This window comes from Apostichopus japonicus, chromosome 18 (genome assembly GCF_037975245.1).
Source record: "Apostichopus japonicus isolate 1M-3 chromosome 18, ASM3797524v1, whole genome shotgun sequence".
NCBI lineage: Eukaryota > Metazoa > Echinodermata > Holothuroidea > Aspidochirotida > Stichopodidae > Apostichopus > Apostichopus japonicus.
Window position 1 is genome coordinate 18,942,936 of NC_092578.1, and position 27,373 is coordinate 18,970,308.

At 37.7% G+C, this 27,373-nt stretch overlaps 1 protein-coding gene across 6 annotated transcripts in view; it reads left to right on the forward strand.

Moving 5' to 3' along the window:
- The window catches only part of LOC139959060 (uncharacterized), a 51,936-nt gene that overhangs the window by 16,758 nt on the left and 7,805 nt on the right, over positions 1–27,373 (forward strand). For 2 of the 6 annotated variants that reach the window (XM_071956607.1, XM_071956608.1), the window contains exons 2-11: positions 12,692–12,824; positions 15,621–15,783; positions 16,442–16,563; positions 21,016–21,240; positions 21,835–22,096; positions 22,661–22,793; positions 23,166–23,362; positions 24,042–24,266; positions 24,846–25,020; positions 25,385–25,772. In XM_071956607.1, coding sequence (XP_071812708.1) covers positions 12,732–12,824; positions 15,621–15,783; positions 16,442–16,563; positions 21,016–21,240; positions 21,835–22,096; positions 22,661–22,793; positions 23,166–23,362; positions 24,042–24,266; positions 24,846–25,020; positions 25,385–25,772 — 1,983 coding nt within the window. In that variant the 5' untranslated portion in view covers positions 12,692–12,731. Of the gene's footprint in view, positions 1–12,688; positions 12,825–15,620; positions 15,784–16,441; positions 16,564–21,015; positions 21,241–21,834; positions 22,097–22,660; positions 22,794–23,165; positions 23,363–24,041; positions 24,267–24,845; positions 25,021–25,384; positions 25,773–27,373 lie in introns of all 6 variants that reach the window. The other 4 variants (XM_071956610.1, XM_071956611.1, XM_071956613.1 and 1 more) reach the window with 3 other exon arrangements.

Here is a 27,373-nt window from a genome sequence, read left to right on the forward strand (position 1 = left end):
GAACAATTTCAGTACTGTTTTCTTTCTAATTTTTTTTTCTAGCTTTTTAACATACCATACATGTATGCATAGGCGTAGGAGGCTAATTTGATTTGGGGGGGCTGTAACGACTTGCCCGAAAAATGTAACCGAAATTTTTCGCGCGCTCCGCGCGCTCAACATCTTAATGTGCATATCATATGGACATTGAACGGTTATTTCATCACATGCAAATAAACCGATTAATGCCTATATGATATGCACACTAAGATGTTGAACGCGCGCGGAGCGCGCAAAAAAATGTTGGTTATATTTTTCGTGTTATTACCCTTCCATATTGGTTAGAATTATTGGTGCCCGAAAATTCTCAGCATATTGCCCGAATTTTCACAAAAAAAAATTGAAAAACACATTGCAAATTATTCTGCTCTCAGTAGGTGCCCGAAAAATTCTCAGCATATTGCCCGAATTTTCACAAAAAATTTTGGTTGGGGGGGCTGCAGCCCCCCCAGCCCCCCCGCCTCCTACGCCTATGCATGTATGTATATGATATTAAATTCTTCATATCTCAACAGAGAGGACATTTTGAAAATCACAAAAGAGCACATTTTGCATGACAAAAATGGAAAAAGTTAACATTTTTAATAACGAAAAGGCCAGGATTCTTCTCAAATTCATGCCTTAAATTTGTGGTCACTTTTGAAGCACTTTTAAAAAATGGAAAAGTGGACATCCCACCTTCCCTTGCTCCTGATTAATTTAATATTCATATTTGATCCACCTAAAAGTAAAATGTTGTTCCTTGAATCGTTGGCAATTGAAGTCACGGTCGACGTAGAGTAATTTGTCATAGGACGGTTTATTAATCTGCAAAGTTAACGGAATAAAACAAATAAATACCCAAAGATCAACAAAGTTCGACAAATGTCAAGTATATAATTGATCAAAGCACTGCAGGGCTAAAACTAAATTCATGAACTATCAAAATAATTCATTTCTTTTCTTGAGTATACTTACTGATCTATCTGTCGAAACCTCTCTTCTGCATACCGTACGTGAATTTAAACAGAGGGAAAAAAAGGAGGTAATTTTTTGGGGGGCAGAAAATTAATCTTGCTCAGATGTCATTCTTGTATATCCATCTGTTCTCAGCTTTTCTAAATTAGTGTAAATAATTCAAGTTAGAGCTTTCAACGTAGTTAAGATCTTGTATGGGAGGCATTTGTCTAATTCTAGTAGTGTGAGTGGATGTCGTATATGATTCATTATTCACCTCAGATCTCTCTCTCTCTCTCAGTGGGTGTTTCATTCTTCCTTACCAATCTCCTCCAATATTCTCCTATCATTTTCTTGCATCCTCACAGGACTTTTAACTTTGATCACACATCTCTTTAAGACACCATTTATGCCGAAGGTGCCCAGGGAAAGTAGGTTAATAACATAATTACAGTGGCTTCAGCCAGGGTGAAATGGTAACAGTCAGCCAAAGGTTTCTTTAACCTTGTCTGTGAAAGCTTCCATTTTTATATATATATATATATTAATAGCTGATTGTGGCTTTGAATTCTTTCTCAGTCTTAATCACATTTTGAAAGAATGTTCACTGTTTGCGGTGACATCACTGAAGTTGCTGCTGAGAATTCAGTTTCTTGCGACCTCAATTGATGTTTGGTGTCGTAAAGTGTGGTAGACAATTTTTGTCACTTCATCGTAAGTTTGTAGTCTGATTGCAAGACTCTAAAAATGTGCAATTAAATTGGCCTGTGTTAAAAACAAAAAAAACAACAACAAACAAACAAAATAATTAGAGCTGATAATTGTCCTGTGGTATCAAAATGAGAAAGACTAATTGCAGAATTTGGCTCATGTTTAGTTTTAATTGTTTGGATCTGCGATGTCATTGTTTTTGAGGAAGATACACGCTACTCTGAAGAAGATCGAATTAGGGTCAGTTAGCGGTATCTTTTGAAGTACGGTAGTGAATGTAGATTTAAACTTAAACCTTGAACAACATATTGAAGTCTAACCAATCTTGGTTTGACTCGCCTTCAACTAGCTAAAGAGTATAATATGCATCTTTCAGGCTATGGAAGTTTTTTTCACTGTTCTGGATTTTCCAACTCGCTACAATTTATATTATATATATTAACTTAGCATTTACAACTATAACTACTCAATGCTTCATATTCAAATATTGTATATTGAAAACAAAAATGTCAAATTGAACTGTAATCATTCCTAACTTATATGTTATTCGTAACTTAGTAAGGAAATAAGAGCATGTTGGGAAGAGGATGAGTGAGGGAAAGGGGGTTAATTAAACCTTGGAGAAAGCATAAGAGGGGGCGGGAGGGGGGAGGAAGGATAGATGGATGAGAGGAAACTAGAAAAGTCATGTATTATTAGCTGTTTTAACATCATTCCAATCTTACCTGTCTCATTAACATATAAGCATTACAATCAACTAAGTCTACGGTACAGTATATATTACAAACTGGTAACAGTCCTCCCCCATGACCCACTTCAAGGTTATACTGCCCTCGTTCTTAAAAATCTACCATTCAGAAGTGGTTAACATGGTTTTGAGTGTGGCTTGTTATCTGCACTTGCAAATTCGTAAATACCCAAACCAGCCAGTTTTATGGTTCCGATCAGACTCGACATGAAAAAATGTAGCCAATCTATTTCTAACTGCGCATTCAATCACTTCCAACCAAAGTGAATCCTGCAAGAAACGGAAATTCCCTTTAACCTTGTGTAGGACCAGGTCATTATTTATGCACCAGGCTTTGAGCTTTAAATTTGAAGTGGTTCTCGGGCTTTCACAGTGATGAAAAAAATTGCACCGGTTTTTATCGCCAAAATATACGAGAACAGTGCATGCATGTATATTTACTACCCCTCCGAGAGACATTATGCCAAAATTGCCTCGACCATAAGCGTGACGTTTATATGCGGCCGTGGGTAAACAAAACCATCAAATGGTCTGCTAACAAATTTGCTTTTTCTTCTGTTTCAAGCTGTCATCGGTGTTGACACAAACCATTAAGAGGGAAAGATGGGAAGAGATGCTGCCATTCTTCTGACCTTTAAAGATAAGAATAAACGAAGAGCAGAGTCACAGAGCATCATCAGTGAATTAAATTGATGACTATCTGAGGCAGCAGCCTTGTGTTTTCTCCTCTGTTGTAGAGTAATCTTAAAATGCCTCTTCATATCAATTAAAGGGAGGAAAGAGAGAGAAAAAGAAGGTCATGTCCGTTTAAAATGTAGGAATTCTTTCTTAAGTGCAGTACTTTAACAGTTGAAGTAGAGAATATGGAAACTTTTTCAACCTAGAATTGTTTCTTTATTGGTTTCATTTCTCTTCTTCTATTTTTCTCCCCTCCCCCACTTTTTTTTAATATAATATCTAATATTATCTCGTTCTTGAATCCTTAACCCACTGGCTTGTGTAGTCATTTTAACGTTTTGATCGGTAACAGTTATTCAGGTCAAAAATTCAACGATGCCATGAAACAGTATGTTGTAACACTTTCCGATACTTTTCAAAGAGTTGACTATAACAAGGTGAAGAAATCCAAGGAAAAACAAACAAGGGAAACGTCTCAGTCAGCTTATAAGTAGAAACTCTACCTGAACAAAAAATAGAAAATCTATGTAATATCTATTTCCCTCTCACCTTTCTAAGACATGTCTCATTTTGGACAAACAGATTGATCACAACAAACAAAACCTTTAGATGTCCCTCATCCATTGATCATTAGTACCATGGGAACAACAGTAGTTGTTGTCTGAAGTGGGATCAATAGGACAGTGAATATTGAAAGAGCGAAGCAACATGAATTGAGCTCTGATGAGAAGAGTTTACTGTAAGAATCAGTTATTATATCTGGCTAACATTACTGGCACATTAAATTTAAAATTCATTTTGCAGTCAACTGCTTTTAACCTTTTATGTGTGTCAATATTAAGGAGCTTTTTTGGTTCCTTGCTGAATGCAAATTTTGAAATCTATGTGATGGCGAGGATGTGCGTGTGTGTGTCTGTGATGCCTTGGCTTGTTAACAAAGATATCTCAGAAAGTAATGATGATATACTTGTGGGGGATCCACTTTAGTAAAACGACATAATTGTTTCTCCTAGCGGGTGAATGGCCATCTGAGGTGACATAAGTCTTAAACCCTGGTATACACCGTGATAAATAAGGTCTCCCTTAATTAAGTTAAAGCAACATTTTTAGCTATTCATTGAGGTCAAATAAAATGTGGCAAGGAGTCACCAAGCATCTTGCCTTTTGCTTACCATTTATTTTCGGGATTAGTGATTATAATAATCATGTTTTCCCTAAAGAGGTTTTCCTTGCAAAAGTAGTACTTTTACATGTAACATCCAAAAGTCTTATTGAAATATCTTTGACCGTCATCTTGCCTTCAGCTTTTGTCTCCCGAAAGTCCCAAATTGTTATTTCTTTCCTCTTAGTTCTCGGTTCATCTCAAGACGTTTTCAACAATTACTCTAACGAATTATACAAAATGGGTTAAATCTGGCTCGGCTAGAAAAGTTGATACTGTACGTACGTATGTACAATCTTGTAATTGGTACGAAATCATTTCAGTGGATGAATTTGACGTGGCATACTTTCAGACTTACCCTTTAATTTGATGATTTACCTGGATCTAATACAAGCTGATGGCATCATAGTGGTCAATCAACTGCTAAGATTGATTATCAAACTCATCAATGGGTGTGAAGGATTGTGGGTAAGCCAGACTTAACTAGCTTAGCTAGTAAATGCGCAATACATCGAAAGTTAATGCACACTCCCTAGAAATACAGTGACTGCACTTAGTTTTTTTTCATTTCGTGCTTCAGAGGTCTCCGCGCAGGTACTGTGTTATGATCCGCGGATGGATGATGAATGGAACTACAGAGACTACCATGATGTATTAAAGAGGCATTGCTTGATTTACTAACTTCATTTTGCCTGGTTACGCATGAGTATATTAGGTGGCAGCTGCTGCTTTGTGAGGCCTGCCTTGTTAAGATTTTTCCCTCGTTTTTGCTGCGTTAAGAAATTCATCAATATTGTCATATGGCGAGTGGCTCAGATGTGTACTTTACGAGATTGACTTCAGTACAGAGAGGCCAATAGCCTAGCCAGGGTGGGATGGGATGGGGAGGGAGGGGGGCTGCAGTATTGGGCATAATTTTGCATATTTTTTGTTCCAAAATGAGTCCACATGCTCCTATAATAGTGCACTTCATTTTCCAAAAGATCTTAAATTGTCAGACAGGTATCCCTTGAAGAAGCATAAAAACTCCAATGGTGTTGTTAATCAAAAATAGCACACACAGTGTCCAGTTACCTGAAGGCGTTTGATATAAATGCGAGGTCTGTATACAGTTGATATATAGGTATATATCTGAGCCAATTGAAAGTGTTGTAGGTTGTTTACATAAAACTTGTAGGATATTTCAGGTCTTTTGAAAGGTTAACTGAGATTTTTTTCGGTGGGGGAGGGGGGGGGGGAAAGGTATCATGAAATTGATGATTTTAGACAAACCTGACAATATAGTACGTATAGCATTTAATTTATACAACACAAGCAAAGCTACCTTCACAGGGAATCAGACCTTTGTTAATCGTCAGACAAAGAAAGGAATCTAGGCTCCCTAGACAAGGGGATATATTATCAGCACTATCTTGTATTATAGATGTCTGCTTTCTATTGGCAAGATCTGCTCCCACGTCACTTTGTAGCTGATGATTAAAACCTGTCGAGACTTGAGACCTAACAATTTAGTATATATCTATATAAATATCTATATAAATATATGTATATGTATTTGTATGTATTTGTATATGTATTTGTATATGTATATATATATGTATTTGTATATATATATGTATTATATATGTATATATATATATATATATATATACTAATATATACAAATACATATACATATATACATATACAAATAAACACACACAACATAAAAGTCAGCACTTTGAAGATACACTACATAGTACATATATACTGTATAGACATCTGTACGTCCTGTACTTTATCCCTCCGGTCTTGATCCTCCTCATCAGCTTGTAACATGGTTCTCCCATGCCATACCAGATGCTTATATTGTTTCCTTGAAGTGATAAATTGCACTCCACAGAGCTGATGCCCAGTAAAACTTGATCTTTCTATTTCGCTGTTAATGAGTCCCTACTTTTGGATAAAACACTTACATAGGCCTCACAGAGAGAAATAATAAAAGAAAAAAAGAAGAAGGAAAGAAAAGAGAGAGAGAGATAAAGAGGGGAGAAGAAAAGAAGAAAAAAAAAAACCAATCGCTTAAAAACAGACAGTTATCGATTTCCGCGAATGTTGCTCGAGGCAGTCAACCTCAAAATGAAAATGTCCCCAAAGTTTTTCTTCTGCAATTTGCTAAATTGGATGGAAAGTACAGTAGACAGTGAATTCTATAGCTGTTAAAGGAGGTAGTTTGATTTAAGAATTGAATAAATCCTAAGCTTCCCTTGGAAGGCTGCAGGATGTTCACTCATGAGTTGTTAATTGAAAAATAATGAGATGAGAGATTCCTCTTGCCCCGGAACTAAAACGACTGTATTTTCGTCGAACGAGTCACAAGGAGACGACTGAAACAGGGAAAATAAATAGAAAGTAGGAAATAACCATGATACGTTGGCTAAGAACGTTTTTCTCTGTGGCGTGTAATAATTACGGCCTTGTTTCTGAATGATACTCTATGCCGTAAAGCTAGTAAATTGTTCTGGTGTTAAAAGTGATGTTGGTTGTGGTTGAAGAATATAGCATATTTAAAGCAAGGAACTAACCCTGGGAATAGGATTGGAGATTAGGCTAAAGGAGATGGATAGGGGTAGGCCAAGGGGAGGAGGGGTTTAGGGAGGGAGTAATGGGGATTTATAGGTAGTCAGTATAGGCCCCAAATTATAGCACGCTATAATTGCTAGAAGTTTTCGAAAAGTGCTTTCCTGGAGTTCTTTACTCTCCAAATTGTTCTCAGACATTGTTAAGGAATACACAAGATGACTGAATGTCCCAGTAAGGAAAACTTCCTTAACGGTTGTAATATAAACAGTTTAAGAATTTTGACCATATTTGAAATATCTAGCATATTTTGGGCCAATACAGCATACCTTTAACTTACCTGTACAGTAGCTTTGAATAATATGTCCTTTGGAGGTATTTACAGCGTTCGTCACTTTTCCTGTTTCCTTTCCTTGCCCATCCGTTCTATACCTCTAGCTTATTGGTAACATTCTTGCACTGCATCCCCTATGGCTCTCTCCGACGTCACCGCCCTCCTCCTTCCAAATCTACCATTTCCCAAGGTGGATAATATGTCTTGTGGAGGTTTACCCGTAACATGGAGTTTGAGGGTTATGATCTCTGAAGCAGGACAGTAACTTCAGAGGTGACTTTGTCAGAATGGTGCAAAGATATTACAAAACCAACATGCACGATGCCACACAGCTTTTCAAGTGTAATTTTTAAAATATTTTGGGCTGTAATATATGTTCCATGTTGCAAGGTAAAGCATGTGCCTTAGAACTAGGTCTTAAACTTGTGTGTGCAGTTTTACATTTGGCTTTTAAATCGTTTACAATATCCTCAATTAAAGATATAAACAGAAAGAGAAAAAGCCAAATTCCATAAGTCATAAAGATATACTGTCATAACACTGTAACTATAGGCTTCCCACACAAGATGACATACAGTTTAATCCTTATCGTTTTCCCTTCTTTCTTTCTTTTTTTTTTTTTCGAATGCTTTGGGCATGTAATCAGTCTACTTCTTCTCCTCTACTGTTCAGTTTCTTATTTTCTTCTTTGCCATTTTGGCAGAGGTTAAGGGTGTCAATCTCACGTTTTGCTCTGACCTATTCTACGGTTATAAAGAAACAACTCTAATTTTATATTTTAACATTATTCTGTTTGGCAATGCATACGGCAATCAATCAACATGAGGTCCACCTTCATTTTATCTATGAACTCATTTTGGGTTCTTCACCAGAGAATGTTACTAGTATATATATATATATATGTATATATATATATATATATTTATATATATATATATATATATATATATATATATATATAAGGGTGAAGAACGAAGCATACTTGAAGCAAGAAACTAACCCTGGGTATAGGACTGGGGGTTAGGCCTAAGGGGATGGATGGGGGTAGACCAAGGGAGGAGGGGTTTAGGAAGGGGGAAATGCGCACTTAAAGGTAGTCAGTAGCACGCTATAATTGCTAGAAGTTTTCGAAAAGTACTTTCCTGGAGGTCTTTACTCTCCAAATTGTTCTCAGACATTGTTAAGGAACACACAAGATGACTGAATGTCCCAGTGAGGAAAACTTCCTCAACGGTTGTAATGAAAACAGTTTAAGAATTTTGACCAAGGTGACCATATTTGAAATATCTAGCATATTTTGGGCCAATACAGCATACCTTTAACTTACCTGTAGCTTTGAATAATATGTCCTTTGGAGGTATTTACAGCGTTCGTCACTTTTCCTGTTTCCTTTCCTTGCCCATCCGTTCTATACCTCTAGCTTATTGGTAACATTCTTGCACTGCATCCCCTATGGCTCTCTCCGACGTCACCGCCCTCCTCCTTCCAAATCTACCATTTCCCAAGGTGGATAATATGTCTTGTGGAGGTTTACCCGTAACATTTAGTTTGAGGGTTATGATCTCTGAAGCAGGACAGTATCTTCAGAGGTGACTTTGTTAGAATGGTGCAAAGATATTACAAAACCAACATGCACGATGCACACAGCTTTTCAAGTGTAATTTTTAAAATATTTTGGGCTGTAATATATGTTCCATGTTGCAAGGTAAAGCATGTGCCTTAGAACTAGGTCTTAAACTTGTGTGTGCAGTTTTACATTTAGCTTTTAAATCGTTTACACTATCCTCTATTAAAGATATAAACAAAATAAAATAAAATTGCTAGCAAACTGCTTATCCACTAGAGAGCCTGTGTAAGAGAATGTGTAAAAGTAAGTTGGCCTGACGTTTCGATCCTAGCAGGATCTTCTTCAGAGGCTAAATGACAAGTAACATTAACAGAAGGGACAAAAACATGCACAGAATACAGACAGGTTGAGCATGGTGAACACAAAGAGATAGATGTAAGGGGATTAGTACACAAGGGAAGGAGAGAAGAAATTTATTTTTATAAAGATATAAACAGAAAGGGAAAAAGTAAAATTTCCATAAGTCATAAAGAAATACTGTCATAACATGGTAACTATAGGCTTCCTACTCAAGATGACATTTGGATAATCCTTATCATTTTCCCTTCTTTTATTCTCTTTTTTTTTTTTGGGGATGCCATCGGCGTGTAATCAGTCTACTTCTTCTTCTCTTCTAGTCAGTTTCTTTCTATCTTCTTTGCCATTTTGGCAGAGGTTAAGGGTGTCAATCTCACGTTTTGCTATGACCTATTCTACGGTTATAAAGAAACAAACTCTAATTTTACATTTTAACAATATTCTGTTTGGCAATGCATACGGCAATCAATCAACATGAGGTCCACCTACATTTTATCTATGAACTCATTTTGGGTTCTTCACCAGAGGATCGTACTTGTATGTATATATATATATATATATATATATATATATTTTAATATACATTGGAAGAATAGACATATTAATTTTCTCTAATTATCTGAGTTGATGTTTTAAGGGATCTGTTTAATGCTTTCCAGCTGTTCTAGTCATGAGTTTTTACATACAAAAGTCATAATCGACTATAAAATTAATATTTTACATCTTGAGTTGAGCTTTTCTTTCTTATATGCTTTTCTCTTTCATTCCGCACTTACCTGTCTCCCCTGGAAACATGCACTCTCCCATCTACCCAACCAAGCTTTAAACTGCATTGTTCCAAGAATGCTACAAACTCATATATCTTCTTAAGATATCTCCCAATTGATAGCTATGAGTATAAGGACATTAGCTGCTAAGCACCAACTCGTACACGCACTAACGATGCTTAATTTTCAACATGTCTCTAGTAGTAACACATATATCCATTAAGATGACCATAGGTAATAATTGCTAGAAATTTAAACGACAAGTATAGAGTATTGACTCCTTAGATGTCTCCTTTGAGGTACAGTATATGGAACATGCAGTGAAACAAGTGTAACAACATATGTTTGTGTAATTACTTAGCCTCCTTGCTTACCTATCTCCACACGACCACAGCACTTTCATTCTACCATGTATAGAATGAACTGATATTTCCTTTTAAAGACAGTCCATCTTCAATGACCCATCCATGATCGGTCAATGACTCTTCTTCTTTGCACGGTTGGAAATTATGATGTCATATTGCAAACTAAAACCGGATTGGTTACACTTATATCAAAAAATTGCATATTATGATTTTATTTTTTCTATATTACCAGCAGACTGTAGAAACACCTTAATACTCTTTTAACAATGTTCCAAACAAATTTGCATCCAAACAATTTCTCTCAATGTCAGTCTTCAAAACATTTGTTTTTCGATACAGATACATGCATGCACGCACGCACATACGCACGCACGCACGCACGCACGCACGCACGCACGCACGCACATACATACACCATAACTGAATAAGCCAGCAACGAGACAAGATTTCTAACCAGCCCGCTTTTTATTTTCGGGAATCTAGACTGACAAATAATAAATTCAAATTCTCTCCGACTACATTTGCATATATTAAGGTATTAAGAGTTATACCTGGTGTTTTGATGCTGAAAACCCTGTGTAACAAAACGAGTTTGCCTTCTTGAAAATGTCCTTTTGAGGGGCCCCATTGAGTTGCTATAGCTTCGTTCTTTGTCTCATGCTGTGCATTTCTAGTGTGTTTGTATTTCTTATAAAACTACCTCTTAAATAAAGATGAAGAAGCTGAATAAAGAAAAAAAAGGGAGAAAATTTCTTGAATATTAGACAAAGGACAACCTTGATGGTAAGGTACTCAAAAGGCGGCAACAATGAATGACTATGACTGTAGCATGAAGGTGATATTAAAAAATGACATGAAAACACAGTAGTTACTATGTTTAATGTGCAATGTTTGTCAAAACGTTAGTTTAGTCTGTAGTTGATGATTAACATAACTGTGTTCATGAGTGTTACTGTCTTTATATAGTTATAATTGTCATTGATAAGGTTGATAGCCATCTTTTGAGGTTAGTCAGTCCAAGCGGACAAATTTTCAAGATGAGGAATCGGAAATAATTTTCAGATTGTTACATACATGTTGGGGCGTGGCGGGGGGGGGGGGGGAAGTATGTCTATTTTCTTTTTACATAATAATAATAATATAATAATAATAATACATAATAATTATAAAATAATAATGATAATAATAATGATGATAATCAAAAATAATAATAATAATAAAAATAATAATATTAATATTAATAATAGTCAGAATTTTTTATTTTTTATGTCCCTTATATTCTGATGTGAAATCACCTCTACTGTTGTACTTAGTTAATATTACAACAGTATGTTAATATTTTATTTCTTACACAGAAAGGAAATGATCTATTCTTGAGATTTTAAATGATACTCAAGATATGGTGTTCAGCTGCTCTTTACTTTCGTTTACAGTATATTCAACTCCATTTGAATAACCTTTGACATGTTGGTACAGTAGTTTTGTTGTAGAGTTAGTGTGTGAACAATTGTTGGAAGCAACAAGCTACAATTTTTATCAGAAAGCTTGGTGCAGGGGGGTGTGTGGTGTGACATTAGCTGTTTTGTATATTTAAACTTACAGTACCTATTTCCCCCCGAATAAAAATATTAGTTGTTTTGAAGGTTTCAAAAGTCCTTTCTTGTTGACCCTGATACTATACATTATTCCTTGCCTTTGAGGATGATAAACAACAATTAAATGTGTCATTTTGGATTAACCACATGTCTTTTAATAGCTTGTTGCAGTTTCAGCATATGTGACTATTGTCCAAATTTCTAGCATATTAATTAAGTGCAATAAAAGCTGTAAGTTTTGACAGTCTTCTTTATGTTGACTCAAATAGTCAGATTACCATTAATTTTAAATTTAAATGTTAATGAGTTTTATTGTATCAAATTATGTCATTTGTGCATGATAATGGCTGTCATGGTGAACTGATAGGATCTAATTACACTTAAGTATGCGAAATTCAGTAATATTTATGATGAACATTTGAATGTTTTTCTCCATACATGTACTGATACGTGAAACCACCAGTGTAACTCTATGCGCAGGGTTTACTTATGTCAATATACTGTAGTTGTAATTAATCAATTAATACATGGAGATTGTAAATGCTTGCTTGCATGTTGACCTTAAAACGTTTAACTTTCTTTTCTTTTTTACAATTAATGAGTTTTAATCAATTTTGTCAAGTCGTACATTGTTTTATATCCTTCAATCCTCCCTTAACTGTCTTCAAAGAATAACACATCCCAATCTACTCAGCTATTACAAATGGATAACATTCTTTCACTGCATCCCAATGACCCTCTCAGGGGTCACTGTATACCCCCTTCCTTCCCAAATGACCCTCATAGGGGTCACTACTACCCTCTTAGATACATTTATATATACATTTTCATCTTTTCTCTTCTTGTTCTTTCTCCCTCTTTTTACTTCAGCAGACTTAAGTCTGTGATTTCTTTCCGTGCCTTGGTTCACGCAATGGAAGTGAAGTCCATCTTAGCTCCTCAGACAGCTACTACTGTACAAGCAGTATCTTCGGTTAATGCAAATCAAGCTCTTCTCGGTACACAGGTAAATCGAATTAATTACTACAATGAATATTCATGAAGGCTGTAAGGTACTATATGAATATTGGCACACATGGTACGTTTCATAATATTTTATAACAGCATAAGGGCATCCGTGACTAGACCTGATAGGATAGAGGGTGCTGTTGGAAATGCTAAAAGTAGGTTAGACTAAAAGAGTACATGCGAAGAGTGGAGTCAGGTAAGCACTATCAATCGTATCCCCAAAATATTAGTTTTGTGAATATATGAAGGTTCAACATTTGTAATCCTACATGTACCTCATTCCTCCTCTCTTACAGTACCTGTTTTTCAAATATAAGCACTCCAATCTACCGATAGCTGATAATAATTCTTGCACTATGCGGCCCCCCCCTTTTGCTATTGATGCTAGATATGTGAAATTTGAAGTTTTTTTTAGAATATTAGTAAGTTCTTTGGAGTCTGAGTTTTCTCTTCAGATTTTATCAGGGCATATGCTGGAATGTAACCCATGAAAAAAGGATCGGCCAATATTTGCAACTTATACATCTGTTTAACATCGATATTTGTAACATAACATCAATGGTTGTCGATGTGAGGTAACTATTATTGTCCCTTTCAGGCAAAGCTGAAAGTTTTTACGAAGCTAACTTCATAGTACGGCAAAGCCTGAGAACACGCACACTTGTGTACCCTCATCCATTAGGCCGGTAAAATTTGTTGTCTCTTGGCAACTAAATAACCATGTTACACTCAGCATTATCTGGCAAGTGATTTAAAGCCTGGTATTTATAGTATTACCTTTACTAGCTAATATAAGTACAGTATTACCCAGCCTAAGTGTAATAGCAGACTTGATATCGATGATACAAAGTAGCTTTTGTGTACTCCAATTGCGATTGTACTATGACATTTAAAGTAATAAATTAATCAAAATAAACTTGGTCAATATAGTGTAGCAAAGTACTATTAATGGTTAGGTACACCCATAAAGAGGCTATAATGTGCTTATACGCTCTGGCTTGACCTAGTATGGAACACTTAAACAACAGAAATAAAGAGTAAAAGTGCAATGGCATTGCCACACAATTGGAAGTTGGGGGGGTGCGGGGGGGGGAGAGCGACACAGCAAATCAAGAGCAACAATTGGGGGACATAGAATGGGGGATAATGTTAGCTAGTACGAGTGTAAGTGCAGAGCCTGAAGCCATGTTGGCAGGGTGGAGTTCAGAGGGGCCTGTAATAGGGCCCCTGATAGGTGGGGGGGGGGGAGAGCGACACAGCAAATCAAGAGCAACAATTGGGGGACACAGAATGGGGGATAATGTTAGCTAGTACGAGTGTAAGTGCAGAGCCTGAAGCCATGTTGGCAGGGTGGAGTCCAGAGGGGCCTGTAATAGGGCCCCTGATAGGTGGGGGGGGGGGAGAGCGACACAGCAAATCAAGAGCAACAACTGGGGGACACAGAATGGGGGATAATGTTAGCTAGTACGAGTGTAAGTGCAGAGCCTGAAGCCATGTTGGCAGGGTGGAGTTCAGAGGGGCCTGTAATAGGGCCCCTGATAGGTGAGGGGGGGGGGGGAGAGCGACACAGCAAATCAAGAGCAACAATTGGGGACACAGAAGGGGGTAATGTAAGCTGGTACAAGTGTGAGTGCAGAGCCTGAAGCCATGTTGGCGTTGAATCCAGTGGGTCCTGCCATAGGGCTCCTGATGGGGGAGGGGGGGGCGAGAGAGTGACACAGCACATCAAGCGCAACACTTGGGGGACACAGAATGGGGATAATGTAAGCTGGTACGAGTGTGAGTGCAGAGCCTGAAGCCATGTCGGCAGAGTCCAGAGGGGCCTGCCATAGGGCTCCTGATAGGGTGGGGTCTGATATCGTACTTAGCAGATAGTGCTACTGCTACAGAAGTACAGAGACCAGACTGTTGAATTTTGCACTGCTCATAATTTTCATCACTGTGGCACCCTCATCAAATTTAACTTTGTGATATACTGTACTTTGTTCTTTCGCACATGTTATATATGGGAATCTTCCATGTGTTTTGAGATTACCCAGTCTTGCTCCGCTGCTAAGGAAACACTACAGAAAATCAATGAAATTATATGATTTATAGCTCTGTATGTACAGTATCATCTCAAAATGTTTCAAACTTGATAATTTTGCAAGTCTTTTGGGGGTTGAGTTTAGTCATTGAATGTGACATTACCATATATGGTCGTTTTGTCGGTCATTGATCTTGTGGTGTACTTGGCTGATAATGGTGTACAAAACTGTACAACTAACCTTACTGAAACCAAACTGTCAAAATTCTACCCTTAAATCATGTTGCCATGGCAATGGCACCTTCTTCAATCTGCATTTGAAGTAACAATTAGCTGAATAAAGTCCGATAATCAATCTAACGATTTAGTTATGTGGTTTATGCTTTGGTTTTCATTTTCAAGATCATTTTTTCCCAGGAATACATGTTATGCTATAGATGCGATGGCATTTACCCAGCGTTTGCCTCTTAAAAGTAATGTGTTTATTGTTTTAACTGATTAGTGTGTATAACACTGCATGACAACTAGCAAGTGGGAGGTTTCATTTTGGTGATAAGAATGTTAGCTGTAACATTCTCTCTATTTTATCGATAATCTCGAAATTGATGCATTAAAATAGAAAGATGGCGATTTGAAGGAGGATTTCCATAGCTCAGTGATGGGATGTTTTCAAATTGGCCAGTTAATCTGAAACACAATTCAGCTAAGATGTGTGCTTTTAATCTTTTTGAATCCAAATCATTAAAGCTTTTACTCTCACCATGTTAGATCCTCGGCACAACACTACAGAGGCCCCAGAGTGCCACAGATCAACTCCTACTGGCCATGCAGAGTGCAGCGGCTAGTAACAGTGCAGCAAAAGTAGGCATTAGCGGAGCAGGTGTGTTAGGCGGTGGTCTAGTCACTACCAAGCAGACTGTTCTTGCCAGCAGTAAGTTTAAACTTTCACCTTTAACTGAACTATTCTTCTCGTTGTACGGTAAGAGAGTGATTCGCATAATGTTGTATAGTGACAGGGGGTAGAACCACATCTATTGAGTTTGGCTCTATTGACCCCCCCCCTTCCGGTCCTCCACCTGCATCTAACCCCTCCCCCTCTGTCTGCTATTAGGTCCACACGGTTTTTACTCAGGACCCTCTCCTTAGTGAGTGTCCTATTTTGTATGCATTATGTACCAACGTTACCCTCACCGTTGCTCTTTACTGTAAAGCAGCTGTTTGCATATCTTTAGTGTATGCAGGTCAGGTTATATCACTCGATGTTTACTATGCCGGGTAAAATTCTGTAATCTTCAATAATCATCGACCATTTGAAAGAGGTATAAGAAGGTTGTCTTAGTGATTATGTGAGGTGTCTCCCCTTCTCCATACACACCATGAAAATTAAAAAAATTGATTGGGAAATACTGCCCATCATTCTCAACCGACCACTTTTATTGAAATAGCTCTAACATGTTCTTCTCCTTCACGTTTCATTCATTTTTAACATCCGGGCTGTAAATGAATCTTGAATACCAACCCAGCTTGAAAATCATTTCTGTGAATTGTATTTCTTTTCAGCTTTGTATAAAAACTTCTCCCTTTTACAGAGCCAACTTCTCTCTCAGTGGCTACCGCGACCACAAAGACAAGCCTGCCTCAAGCTCAACCGTTAATAGTAGCAGCACCAGCTCTACCGACGGTACAGACGCAGACTCTCATCCCAAACCAGGTGGGTATTTGAAGGTGTGACACAACCCTACCATCATCCATGGTCTCTGTGACAGAGAGGACTGTAACAAATAACTTCCCCTCAGGTTTATAAATTGATGACCCCCAGACACGACTTTTTAACTAGTTATTTACTTCACCCCTCTCTTACCTGTCTCCTACAACACTCACGCACATTTCCTAGTCTACCTAGGCGCCACTGTTATAAATTTTAGCACTGCGCAACCAGTGACCTCTCCTACAGGTCACTGCACACTCTCTCTTCCTTCCGAATTTACCATTCCGAAGGAAAACGTGTGTTTTTTGAAATCCGAACTAGGATTTTCTTCTAAACAAAGCCAAATTTTTCTTGGCCATTTGGGGGGAGCTGTTCATTACAAAGATCGTTGTCATATAAGCCAAAACTGATGGTTAGGTTTGTGTTCCCCCCCCCCTTTAACAGTTTGCGGTGTCTTGGGAAGACGGGAGCGGGGTTTCCTCCTTGCCATCTGGAAATGCATCTAACTGCCACTGGTTACCTGTAGATTCTAAATGCAGAGGGTGATGAACCAAAGGTGTCAGTTGGAGCGCAGTGCAAATAAGTGTTTTAAGCCGGGTAGATCGGATCGCTGATAAACATACAAATTGACAAGTTAGTATCAAAGTTAGAATAAACCCAGACCATTAAGGGGTCTTGGGGTTTAGCTTTGAAAGCCTTGTGTTACAGTCAAGTGGATGAAGCAGCTATGTATGTCACGCTTGGGAGGTTCTGGGTTCAAACGGTGGCCTGCTAAAGTGAGGTGGCTTTGTCATTTAGGAGCAGTAGTCAAGTTTTCTGATATAAAGCATCCAGTATATATTCACTGTCTGTATTAATATCTATAAGCAAGTCGGCGTTCCTTACATTCAGGCGATGTCTGAAAATAGCTGCCTTCCATCCCAATTAGTCTCCTACTTGTTTCTGTTCTTAAAATGAAAGACAGTAAAATGTCTGGGAAAATACAAAAAGCTTTCATACTATTTGTTTATATATAATCTTATATCAGGCAATCTGTCAGATGTGTATAATGAAATTTATGATGGTTTTATTGACTGCTTTCGTTTTCTTTTCTAACAAATTTGAAAAGTTACCGTTTCGAATCATCAGTGCATCATTCAAAGCAACATTGATCTGTAGATATCATTTTGCTTTGATTTTGACAGCAAGAGATTCCCTGTGTATCTAGCTCTTATAAATAATTTTGTGGATTGGATATATGCTCCATTAAAATGTTTGAAACATTATCATGCTCTTTCGCTATATCCTGACGTTCAGCAGGCTGAAACCTGACCGAGTTTGTGTGAGCTTAGCAAAAGTGTCATGTTAAGTTAAGGCAATAAATCAAACATTTAGAAGGTTAATTTAATTGAATCATAAATCATGCCTGCTGTTTTCATAGGGATTCAGGCAGTAGAAACATGGCCTTCTTCTAGGTTCTGCCAGGAGTTGTACACCATGTCCAAATACATTGAAGATAATGTTGCCATAATACAGCTGGTTTTCATTAGCCAGCAAGAAATGAACCAATCTATGACAGCCACTTGTTTTAAGTCCTGGTTTCTGTTATTGGTGGGGGGAGGGGGGGGGGGTTAGGCACTTGAATTGCAGTAATTCTGAGACAGGCCAGAGGTGTTTTACTGGTGACAAAATTACTTTATTGTAGTTTTAAATATTAGCTGATCCTCTAAAGAGTCCTGATTTGTATTTATGACAGTGGAATGAATAGAATAAAATATCATCAATCTTATTCCAAGATATTGCTAGCAAATCAAATCATTGTCGTTCATATTCATATCTCAAGAAGAATTTCCACAGCCATCTCACAATGTATTTGCACACTCTCAGAACATCTTTATTGTCTTATATTTCATCATTTGAAAACAACTTTGTGAGCACAAGAATCCTATTGATTGTTGTGGAGGTTAAAGGTCATCAGAGATCAAAGTGTGAAAACCTTGTAAAAGTGATAACTATTAAAGTATACTTTGGATGAGCTTTATTTTCCAGGCTACATTTGTAGCCCAAGAACCGTTGGTCACTTAAAAGTCAACTTGAATCACTTGGTCTGCAGCAGTGGTAATTTTACATCAAGACATTTGTAATTTATTGATTTGGCTGTAAGGTTATTTTCAGTTTCTGTTGCCATGGCAATTTGTCTGTACTATCAGTAATAGTTAATGAAACAAATCAAATTAATACCTTTTTTTTCACTTAGATGTATTTTATGTGAGTCAATTATGAAATAATCCTATTTTTCAAGATTTTTAATGGACAAAAATATACAAAAAGACAAAAAAAAAGACAAAAAAGCAGTATTGCACGTATTGCAAATATCTTAGCTGGACTTTCCTTGCAATTTTTGATTCAATATCAAAGGCAAATGAATATGGCTGCGATGGTGATGATATTTGTGTGCTTGTATGGCTTGTAAACAATGTAACTCAAGAAGTTCATGGTGGTTTCATACTTGATATGTTATTGAGTACAAAGACCCTATTTTTATACTTGTCAGAAGTCATTTCAGGTCACCAGAGGTCAAAGGTCTGACATCCTTAAACATGACATCTTTAATATCATATTTGGGCAGTTGGGGTAGGGAGATGGGGCGGGGGGGGGGGGGTTGTGGACAATACTGATGACCTTTAAGGCAAACTACTCTAACCATGTGAAAAAAACTTGGTCTAAGATCAAGTTTATGATACAAGACTTTTTTTGTGAAATGCTCAACATATGTAGGAATGGTCTTTGAATCAGTACATAAAACGGTATTTTTTAAAATGCAGGAAATGGATTAATATAACTGTTTATAATATACGGTTTATACTTTGATCATATGAAATAACGACCTTAAGGATCTGAGTGGAAGCTAACCACTACGAAATTAAAACTCGGTTGATGACATAGCATAAACCATTCCTGCGATCTACTGAAGCGGAATGCCTCCTCAGGTTACCTGGGAAATATGAACAGGAATCGGAGTTATTTCCCTCACAAATTTATATATATCACAGAGTCAGTTTCCGATGTGTTGATATTCGATCTCACAGCTGGCTTTACAACCCCGTCTGGAGTTTGTTATTACAACCAGGGCTGATACATTAAAATTCTCTGCCGCATTCCGAGAGCGTGTAGAAAACGAGCACGTGTGGTGTTTCCATCAACGGAATGGGAAAAAATTACGGGCTGTAGAATTAGCAGGGCATGACTGGTTTCTGATTATTGCTGGCAGATGTTTGGAATGGCAAATCTCTCTTTCAGAAGAAAAATTGAAAAGCAGATAATATTGTGGAAAAAATGAGGTTTATTTTTTTGGCTTTATGATTTATTGATGCCCCAGTTTTGTCTTAGTTCTGAGCCCGCTGATGTTAAGGAGGGATAGTGCATGCCTAGCTTGGTTAGAGGTAGTTTTAAGCAGCATTTTTTTGCTAAATTATTTTTCCATTTTATTTAGTTGATATCAAAATCCCATTAACAAATATCTACTCTCCTTTTTAATTTAGTATAAATTACTTAACAATCATGCTAATTAAACTGAGGTGTGTACGGCTGTATATGTGAATGTGTGTTGAAGTTCGGATTTCGTGCCTGTCTAGGACATAATTTGGCTAAGTCAACTAGAATTACTTTATGCTGTGTTAGTTTTCTCACAGTGCTGCAAAGTTACAAGGGTGCCGTAGTGTGATACATGGCAGGGCTCATATTTGAGCCAATACTCTGTCAGTACTAAAGTTGTAACAAATATCAAATGTGCAGCAGAACAGAAAAAAGCAGTAAGTAGTGAGTAGTGTAGCCACTTTATGTATGGAACATAAAAATTAAAAAGTTCAGTAGTAGATCAATTCTGGGGAAGATGTTAACCATCATCTTTGATGCTTGTCCAAAGTAGTATTTTGTGTAATGAAGGCCCATTGCCGTTATTAGTATAAAAGCCTCTCACAAATATGTCCACTACAGTAAAAACTGTTTCCAGCACGACAGACTGACCTTCAGTGTGAAGTAAAAAATAGCCAATGACATTTATTGACCGACGAGATCGGAGAAGTACTTTCTCATGTCGTCTGTAGTGAAGTGTAGGTCTCTTTATGCAAACTCATTTCATATCACAAAGCACACATTCTTTATTTTACTTTTACTAAAACTATTATATCATGACTGACTTTGACATATGTTCCAATAGGAAGTGTGTGTCAGTTTATTTGCGTCACGGTAGTAAAATTCTACCAGTTCTTGTATTAAACCTATGTAGAGAAGAAGAGTATATTTCTTTAGGGAAAACGGTTACATTGGGTAGATGGTAATTGACCAAAACCAGACAAGTTTGAATGAGACCAAAGAGAAAGAGAGAGAAATGCAGAAGAGGAGATTAATTTCCTTTGAGGTCTTGTATTTGCTTTTATTAACATTAAACTCTACTTTTGGTGTATTTTCTTCCAGCTGGCTTCACCACAATCTTTCCTGACCCTTCAGCAGGCTGCGGGCAGCCATACCGGGCAATCACAGATGATCACCCTACCCATCACAAACGCTGCGGGACAGCAGCAACTTCTGACGATACCAGTGACGTTAGCCCAGGGTCAAGGGGGCGTGCAATTTCTCATTCCAACAAGCGGAGGTCTATTCGCTGCCAACATCTCCAGTCTAACACCAGTGTCACCTCAGGTAGGACTTAATCGACACATTACGACCAAAAATTGTCGATGACGAATCCCAAGGGTTCGAAATATCATTACGACGATCTTTGCAAGTTGAAGAACCTTTTTCAAGGTGCCAGTCATCTGAAAATTGTGTTATGATTGAAACAATGAATATGCCTTGAAACATAACACAGTACACACCAGTGTTGCGGTTCTAACCGCAATGTAAATACCGGTTGTATTTTTTGTTGCACCGCCCTGCAAGAAAACAAACAAAAAAAGTCAATGTACTAACTGCTATTGTAAAATCAGTTGATTGAATATGCATTTAAACAAACACCTGAAGTTTTATCGTTCATGTGATCATCAAAAACAGCTGTTTGCGTTTGGTTCAATAATAAAGGTAAATGAACATCGCTAAGACACTTTGTCATATTAACAGCATGCAAAATGGAAACTTTGAACAAATTTTCAACTTTTTCTGCATTATTCAGGATTTGAGATTAGGACATGGAATAAGTTTTGATTTGAAAGGAAAGATGACACAGATGTTCAAGGGATTTCTACTTATTTTCTTCATTTTTTATTTTATTTTATTTATTTTGTTTTTTGGCGATAGGTCTCAGCACCTGGTAGCAGTGTATCCACAAGCCCTACTCATGCCTCCACAAACCAACTGACCTCCACTGTAAGCTCACCCACCAAACATCATGCCACTACCACACCCACCACACCAGCGTCCACACCGCTGCCACCTGTATCGGTGTTAACGGGACAGGCCGGCCTCGGTCAGCTCCCCGTTCCACACATGCTCCTCAACTCGGCAGGCCAGGTGTTGTCATTAGCCACCACGAGTACAGGGACCACAACTGCCAAGACAGGTATGAACCTCCCAGAGGACTCTCAAATGGTGTTTCTGGCTTTGTATTTGAAACCCTAAAACGCACCCATACCAGGCACACAGCAATATTCCGCCCCTTCCCTCCCAATTGCACGGCCATTCACATCAATTTTTATTCATGATCCATCTCAATGTCAAAAATCTAACTCTTTTTTAAATGTTTCCAACAAATAAAAAAACCTCTGCAATTCGATTAAACCTAAGAGAAACAACATTGTGTGTTTTTTATTCTTTCCTTTTGTCTTTGTTGATATCAAAAAAGATTGAAACATTTTATAAGGGACAATTGAAATTTTACATTGTTTCCCGTGACCAGTGCTGTGGTCAAGTGGATGAAGCAATGAAACCAAAGCACCTAGGAGGTCGTGGGTCAGATCACTGGCTGGCCAAAGTAAGGTGGGTTATTTATCTATGAGAAGTCCACTGTTTTCCCGTCAGAAATGGTCTCCGAAATTACAGAAGATGCAAAGTGAGCTATAACTGTCAATCGGATATTCAATTCAAAATGGTATTGTTCTATTTTTTAATTTTTTTTTTATGACAGCCACTACCACAGATGCTTCGCTATCCAGTTTAGGGGGACTACCTCATCTCACAACTACCCCCGGTAATACGTTACCCACTGTTAGCACCTTGGCTGCAGCTCAGCTTGGTATTCAAGGTCAGATCACACCTGGGTAAGACTCATTCATATACCTGCTCTTTTTCTCTTCTCGAAAATTCAAACATAATAATCAAGAGATTTCAAATCTCTGTCAAGCTTCTTGATATTGTTTTCCTCCTCATAAAACAATGAATCATGTTCCTGTCAAAAAATCACCAAAGATTAGGCTGATATAGTTAGTGGCATTATTTTCATGCTTGTCATTTCTGCAGATAATTTTCAGCTTTCCCTTTTTTTCACCAAAAATTTAGACAAGGGATGATTGTATTCAATGATTTGTTTACCAAAGTATAGACTTATTTTAACAGTTTCTTCTAAGATGAAATGACTGTCTTGTTAATCTTGTTTTCATTTGCAATTTCTCTGGTTTTGTTTACAACGGTAGGAGCCTTGTATCACAGCAGCAGCAGACGTCAACATCCACCACATCATCACAGCTACTCACTCAAGGTCTTCTCAATCATAAAACTTCAGTTGTGACCTCGACTACTTCCAGTCCCTCACCCGTAGCACAGGTCTTTGCTAACGGGACGCAGGCACTCAGCTTAGCTGGCCTGGCTACTCAAACAGTTCTAACAAAAGGTGACTTGATTGTTTTCCTTTTGAATGTACCTTATGTAATGTCATTGTTATTTGTCATTCAGATATACGTTTCTGTTCTGTGTCATTCACATATCTGTTTCTGTTGTGGCATTCAGGCATCTCTTTCTGGTCTATGACACTTGAATACATAGCTGTTTCTGCTCTGTTTCAGACACCTAGCTTTTTCTGGTGTACATCATTCTGGCATCTCTTTCTGTTCTGCCTCTTACAGATAACTGTTTCTGTTGTTTCATTCAGGCATCTCTTTCTGTTCTGTCTCATTCACATATCTGTTTTCCGAGCTCTTTATCATGTACATATCTGATTATGTTCAGTTTCATTCAGAGATCCATTTCTGTCCAGTATGAATCTTGTTTGTTTCTGCTCTGTGTCATTCACATATCTGTTTCTGTTCTGTGTCACTCACATATCTGTTTTCAGAGCTCTTTATCATTTACATATCTGATTCTGTTCAGTGTCATTCACATATCCATTTCTGTGGTTTCTCTTTCCCATATCTGTTTCTACTCTGTGCAATATATCTATTTCAGTTCAGTGCCATGTCTCACAACTGAATCTGTTCTGTGTAATAACTGTATCCTACATTACATTACATTGAATATTACATGATTGAATGTAAAAATACCAACATGTTTTTTTCTGTTTTGTTTCAATCTAGCTCCACCGACTAGCCAAAGTCATGTCATAACACAACTCTCAATGCCACAAAACCTCAGTATTCTTCAACAGCAAGGTGCCGCTCAGTTAGTCACGAACCAAGTCATTAACGGCCAGTCTCTGGTCGGCAGCCATATCGTCACGACGACGTTGTCAAACTCGCAGGCTTCATCGCCATCAATCACTAGCCCGACATCAGCCGACAGCCCTGGAGGTCACGGAACTGGTATAAAACATTTTCTGTGGTTTTTGGGGACATGTTAATGGATGCATTGTTGTAAATATCTTCTTATCGTCTTAATTATTGGTTGTCACGAATGGATACTGTTTATTGTAATCGTTTGCAAATCGTTCCCTATCAATTAATCGACAGGCCTCTTTCATGCATTCCGTACTGCGTTTGTTGTAACGTTAATGTGCCATCCAATTTAACACTAGGTTTATTTACAATTAAGTGAAAAAAACAAACAACTTACTTTGATTAACAGAGAAATATTTCCATAGTTATTACTTCTTATTATTGATGCTATGGTACACTCTTGGCCTTTGAAATGGGAATGTAATAAAGTGGTAATACTAGAAATAAATTTGAGTGAAATAGACACTATTGGCATTGTAATTCACTGAACAGTTTTCCTCAGAGAAGATCTTTTATACCAGAATCTATGTTCTCAAATTAGCCTCGGTCAAAGTGTTTCGATTCTTTCAATTTCTGATCTAAGCCACAGGGCCTGATGTAGCTTCTAATGTCATGCTGGACTTGGAAAAACAATTTGTTTTTGTTTTATATTTTTGAAACTCTAAGCAGTCAACACGATCAACAATGAAGTGGAGGTAGATGGTGTCAACTTAGAAGAAATCAAAGAATTTGCCAAAGTTTTCAAGATCAGACGACTGTCGTTAGGTCTGACCCAGACACAAGTCGGTCAAGCTTTAAGTGCCAGAGAAGGTCCCACCTACAGCCAGTCTGCAATATGCAGGTGAGTGATAGGATATCAAAAGCCAAGGTTAACATGACTGCATTAATTTAGTGTGTAGGTGTGAAAGCTGTTGGCCCAACTTATGCCATGAAGACCAGACATATTCTAATCCACAGGGAAAAATGTTGGTGTTTGTTTCCAGCCAGTCCCAATGTCTATTTTCATTATCCATACAAGTCACTCAGTAGTCTGTAACATTACTAAGGTACATAAGACATTTAAGGGTTGGTCACAAGTAGACCCAACCACAAGACACATTGTATATCCTTTCTTATACCTGCCTTTGCAGTTTTAATCCAAATTTGAATGCTCCTCTTTTTTTATTGAGTTTTTGTTTTATTTGTCCCTCTTTCTTTGCTCTAAGGTTTGAGAAGCTGGACATTACTCCCAGGAGTGCGCAGAAGATCAAACCGGTCTTAGAGAGGTGGATGGCAGAGGCGGAGGCCAGACACAAAAACGGTTTTAATCAACTCTCAGATTTTATCGGAACCGAACCATCGAAGAAACGTAAAAGGCGGACCTCATTCACGCCGCAGGCGTTAGAATACTTGAACAGAATGTTTGACAAAAATACCCACCCGACAGGCTCTGAAATGACCTCCATGTCACAGGAACTGAACTATGACCGAGAGGTCATACGAGTCTGGTTCTGTAACAAGAGGCAGGCCCTGAAAAATACTATCAAGAAGTTAAAAGCCGCAGAGGCGGAGGCCCAAGCCAACTCGGTCGAGCACAACAAGCAGGTAATAGAGGTATGACATCATCATTACCCTTTGAATATTCATATTCAGTCAAAAGTACTGGAAGGAAATTTGGATCTGAAATTATTTCGTAAGAGATACGACACGGTTGGAATTTCTTTTACAGCTATTTCACAACAGCCCGGTTCATTTATTTATTTATTGCAACCAGAATAATCTATTCACATGGTTCAATCTGTGTGATTAATATCGTATGTGAGACAAGCAAGGAAGTGACTGATTTCTCCAGTGTTACCATGGCGACAAAATTTGCCCTAAATAATGACAGAGGGTAGTTAATAATTTGAATTCGTAATTGTCCTTGTGGACTCAATCAAATCAATCATCAAAACTGAACACTTACGTTCTTTCCCGCTTGTGTTGATGTCTTCATCATGCAAGAAAATTTTGTATTAAACGAGTCATTTATATTTGAGGTCCAAGTTGAGTCATAACTAGTAACTTGCCTGAGTTTGTGACTTTAAGTCACTGCACAATCCCTGGGCAATGTGTGAGTCATCATGACATCCCTACATCATATGCTCATATGCGCAGTTGTAATCATGAATTGGCATGGGTGACCAAAACAATGTACCAATGTAGCAGATATTAAGCTAACAGATACACTATCAAATTTATCATGCAGTTATATTTTGAGTCAGGTTATGAAGAGTTGGAATATAGTTCATAAAATTGTTTCCTTAAAATTTGGCCACTCTTCAATAGGTGGAACGTTTCACTTGTTTCCAATCGGTTTAGAAACTCAATGATTTTGCTGTTCATGAAATCTGACTAATGTGAATTCTTATGCGATATTTAAAAGAACTGAGGGTTTTCCATCTCGAAATGTTGCAATAACCAACTAATTAACTGCCATTGCTACAAATTGTTACATGTTGCTACTAGTACGTGCCATCACAAGTCAGTACTGTCTACTGCAAGTTGTTACTTGGTGCCAGTGACTCTCATTGTAAGTTACCACAAGTTGTTACTTGGTGACAGTGACTCTCATTGTAAGTTTATACTACTGATTACCACAAGTTGTTACTTGATGCCATTGACTTTCACTGTAAGTTACCACAAGTTGTTACTTGGTGACAGTGACTCTCATTGTAAGTTTATGCTACATATTACCACAAGGGACGTTACTTGGTGACAGTGACTCTCATTGTAAGTTACTACAAGTTGTTACTTGGTGACAGTGACTCTCATTGTAAGTTTATACTACTTATTACCACAAGGAACGTTACTTGGTGACAGTGACTCTCATTGTAAGTTACTACAAGTTGTTTCTTGGTGACAGTGACTCTCATTGTAAGTTTATACTACTTATTACCACAAGTCGTTACTTGGTGCGAGTGACTTTCACTGTAAGTTACCACAAGTTGTTTCTTGGTGACAGTGACACTCATCGTAAGGTTTCACTACTTATTACCACAAGTTGTTACTTTGTGCGAGTGACTCTCACTGCAAGTTACTACAAGTTGTTACTCAGTTCCAGTGACTCTCATTGTATGTCTATACTACTAATTACTACAAGTTATTACTAGGTGCCATTGACTCTCACTGCAAGTTACTACAAGTTATTATTACTTGTTTGAGATTTAACATGA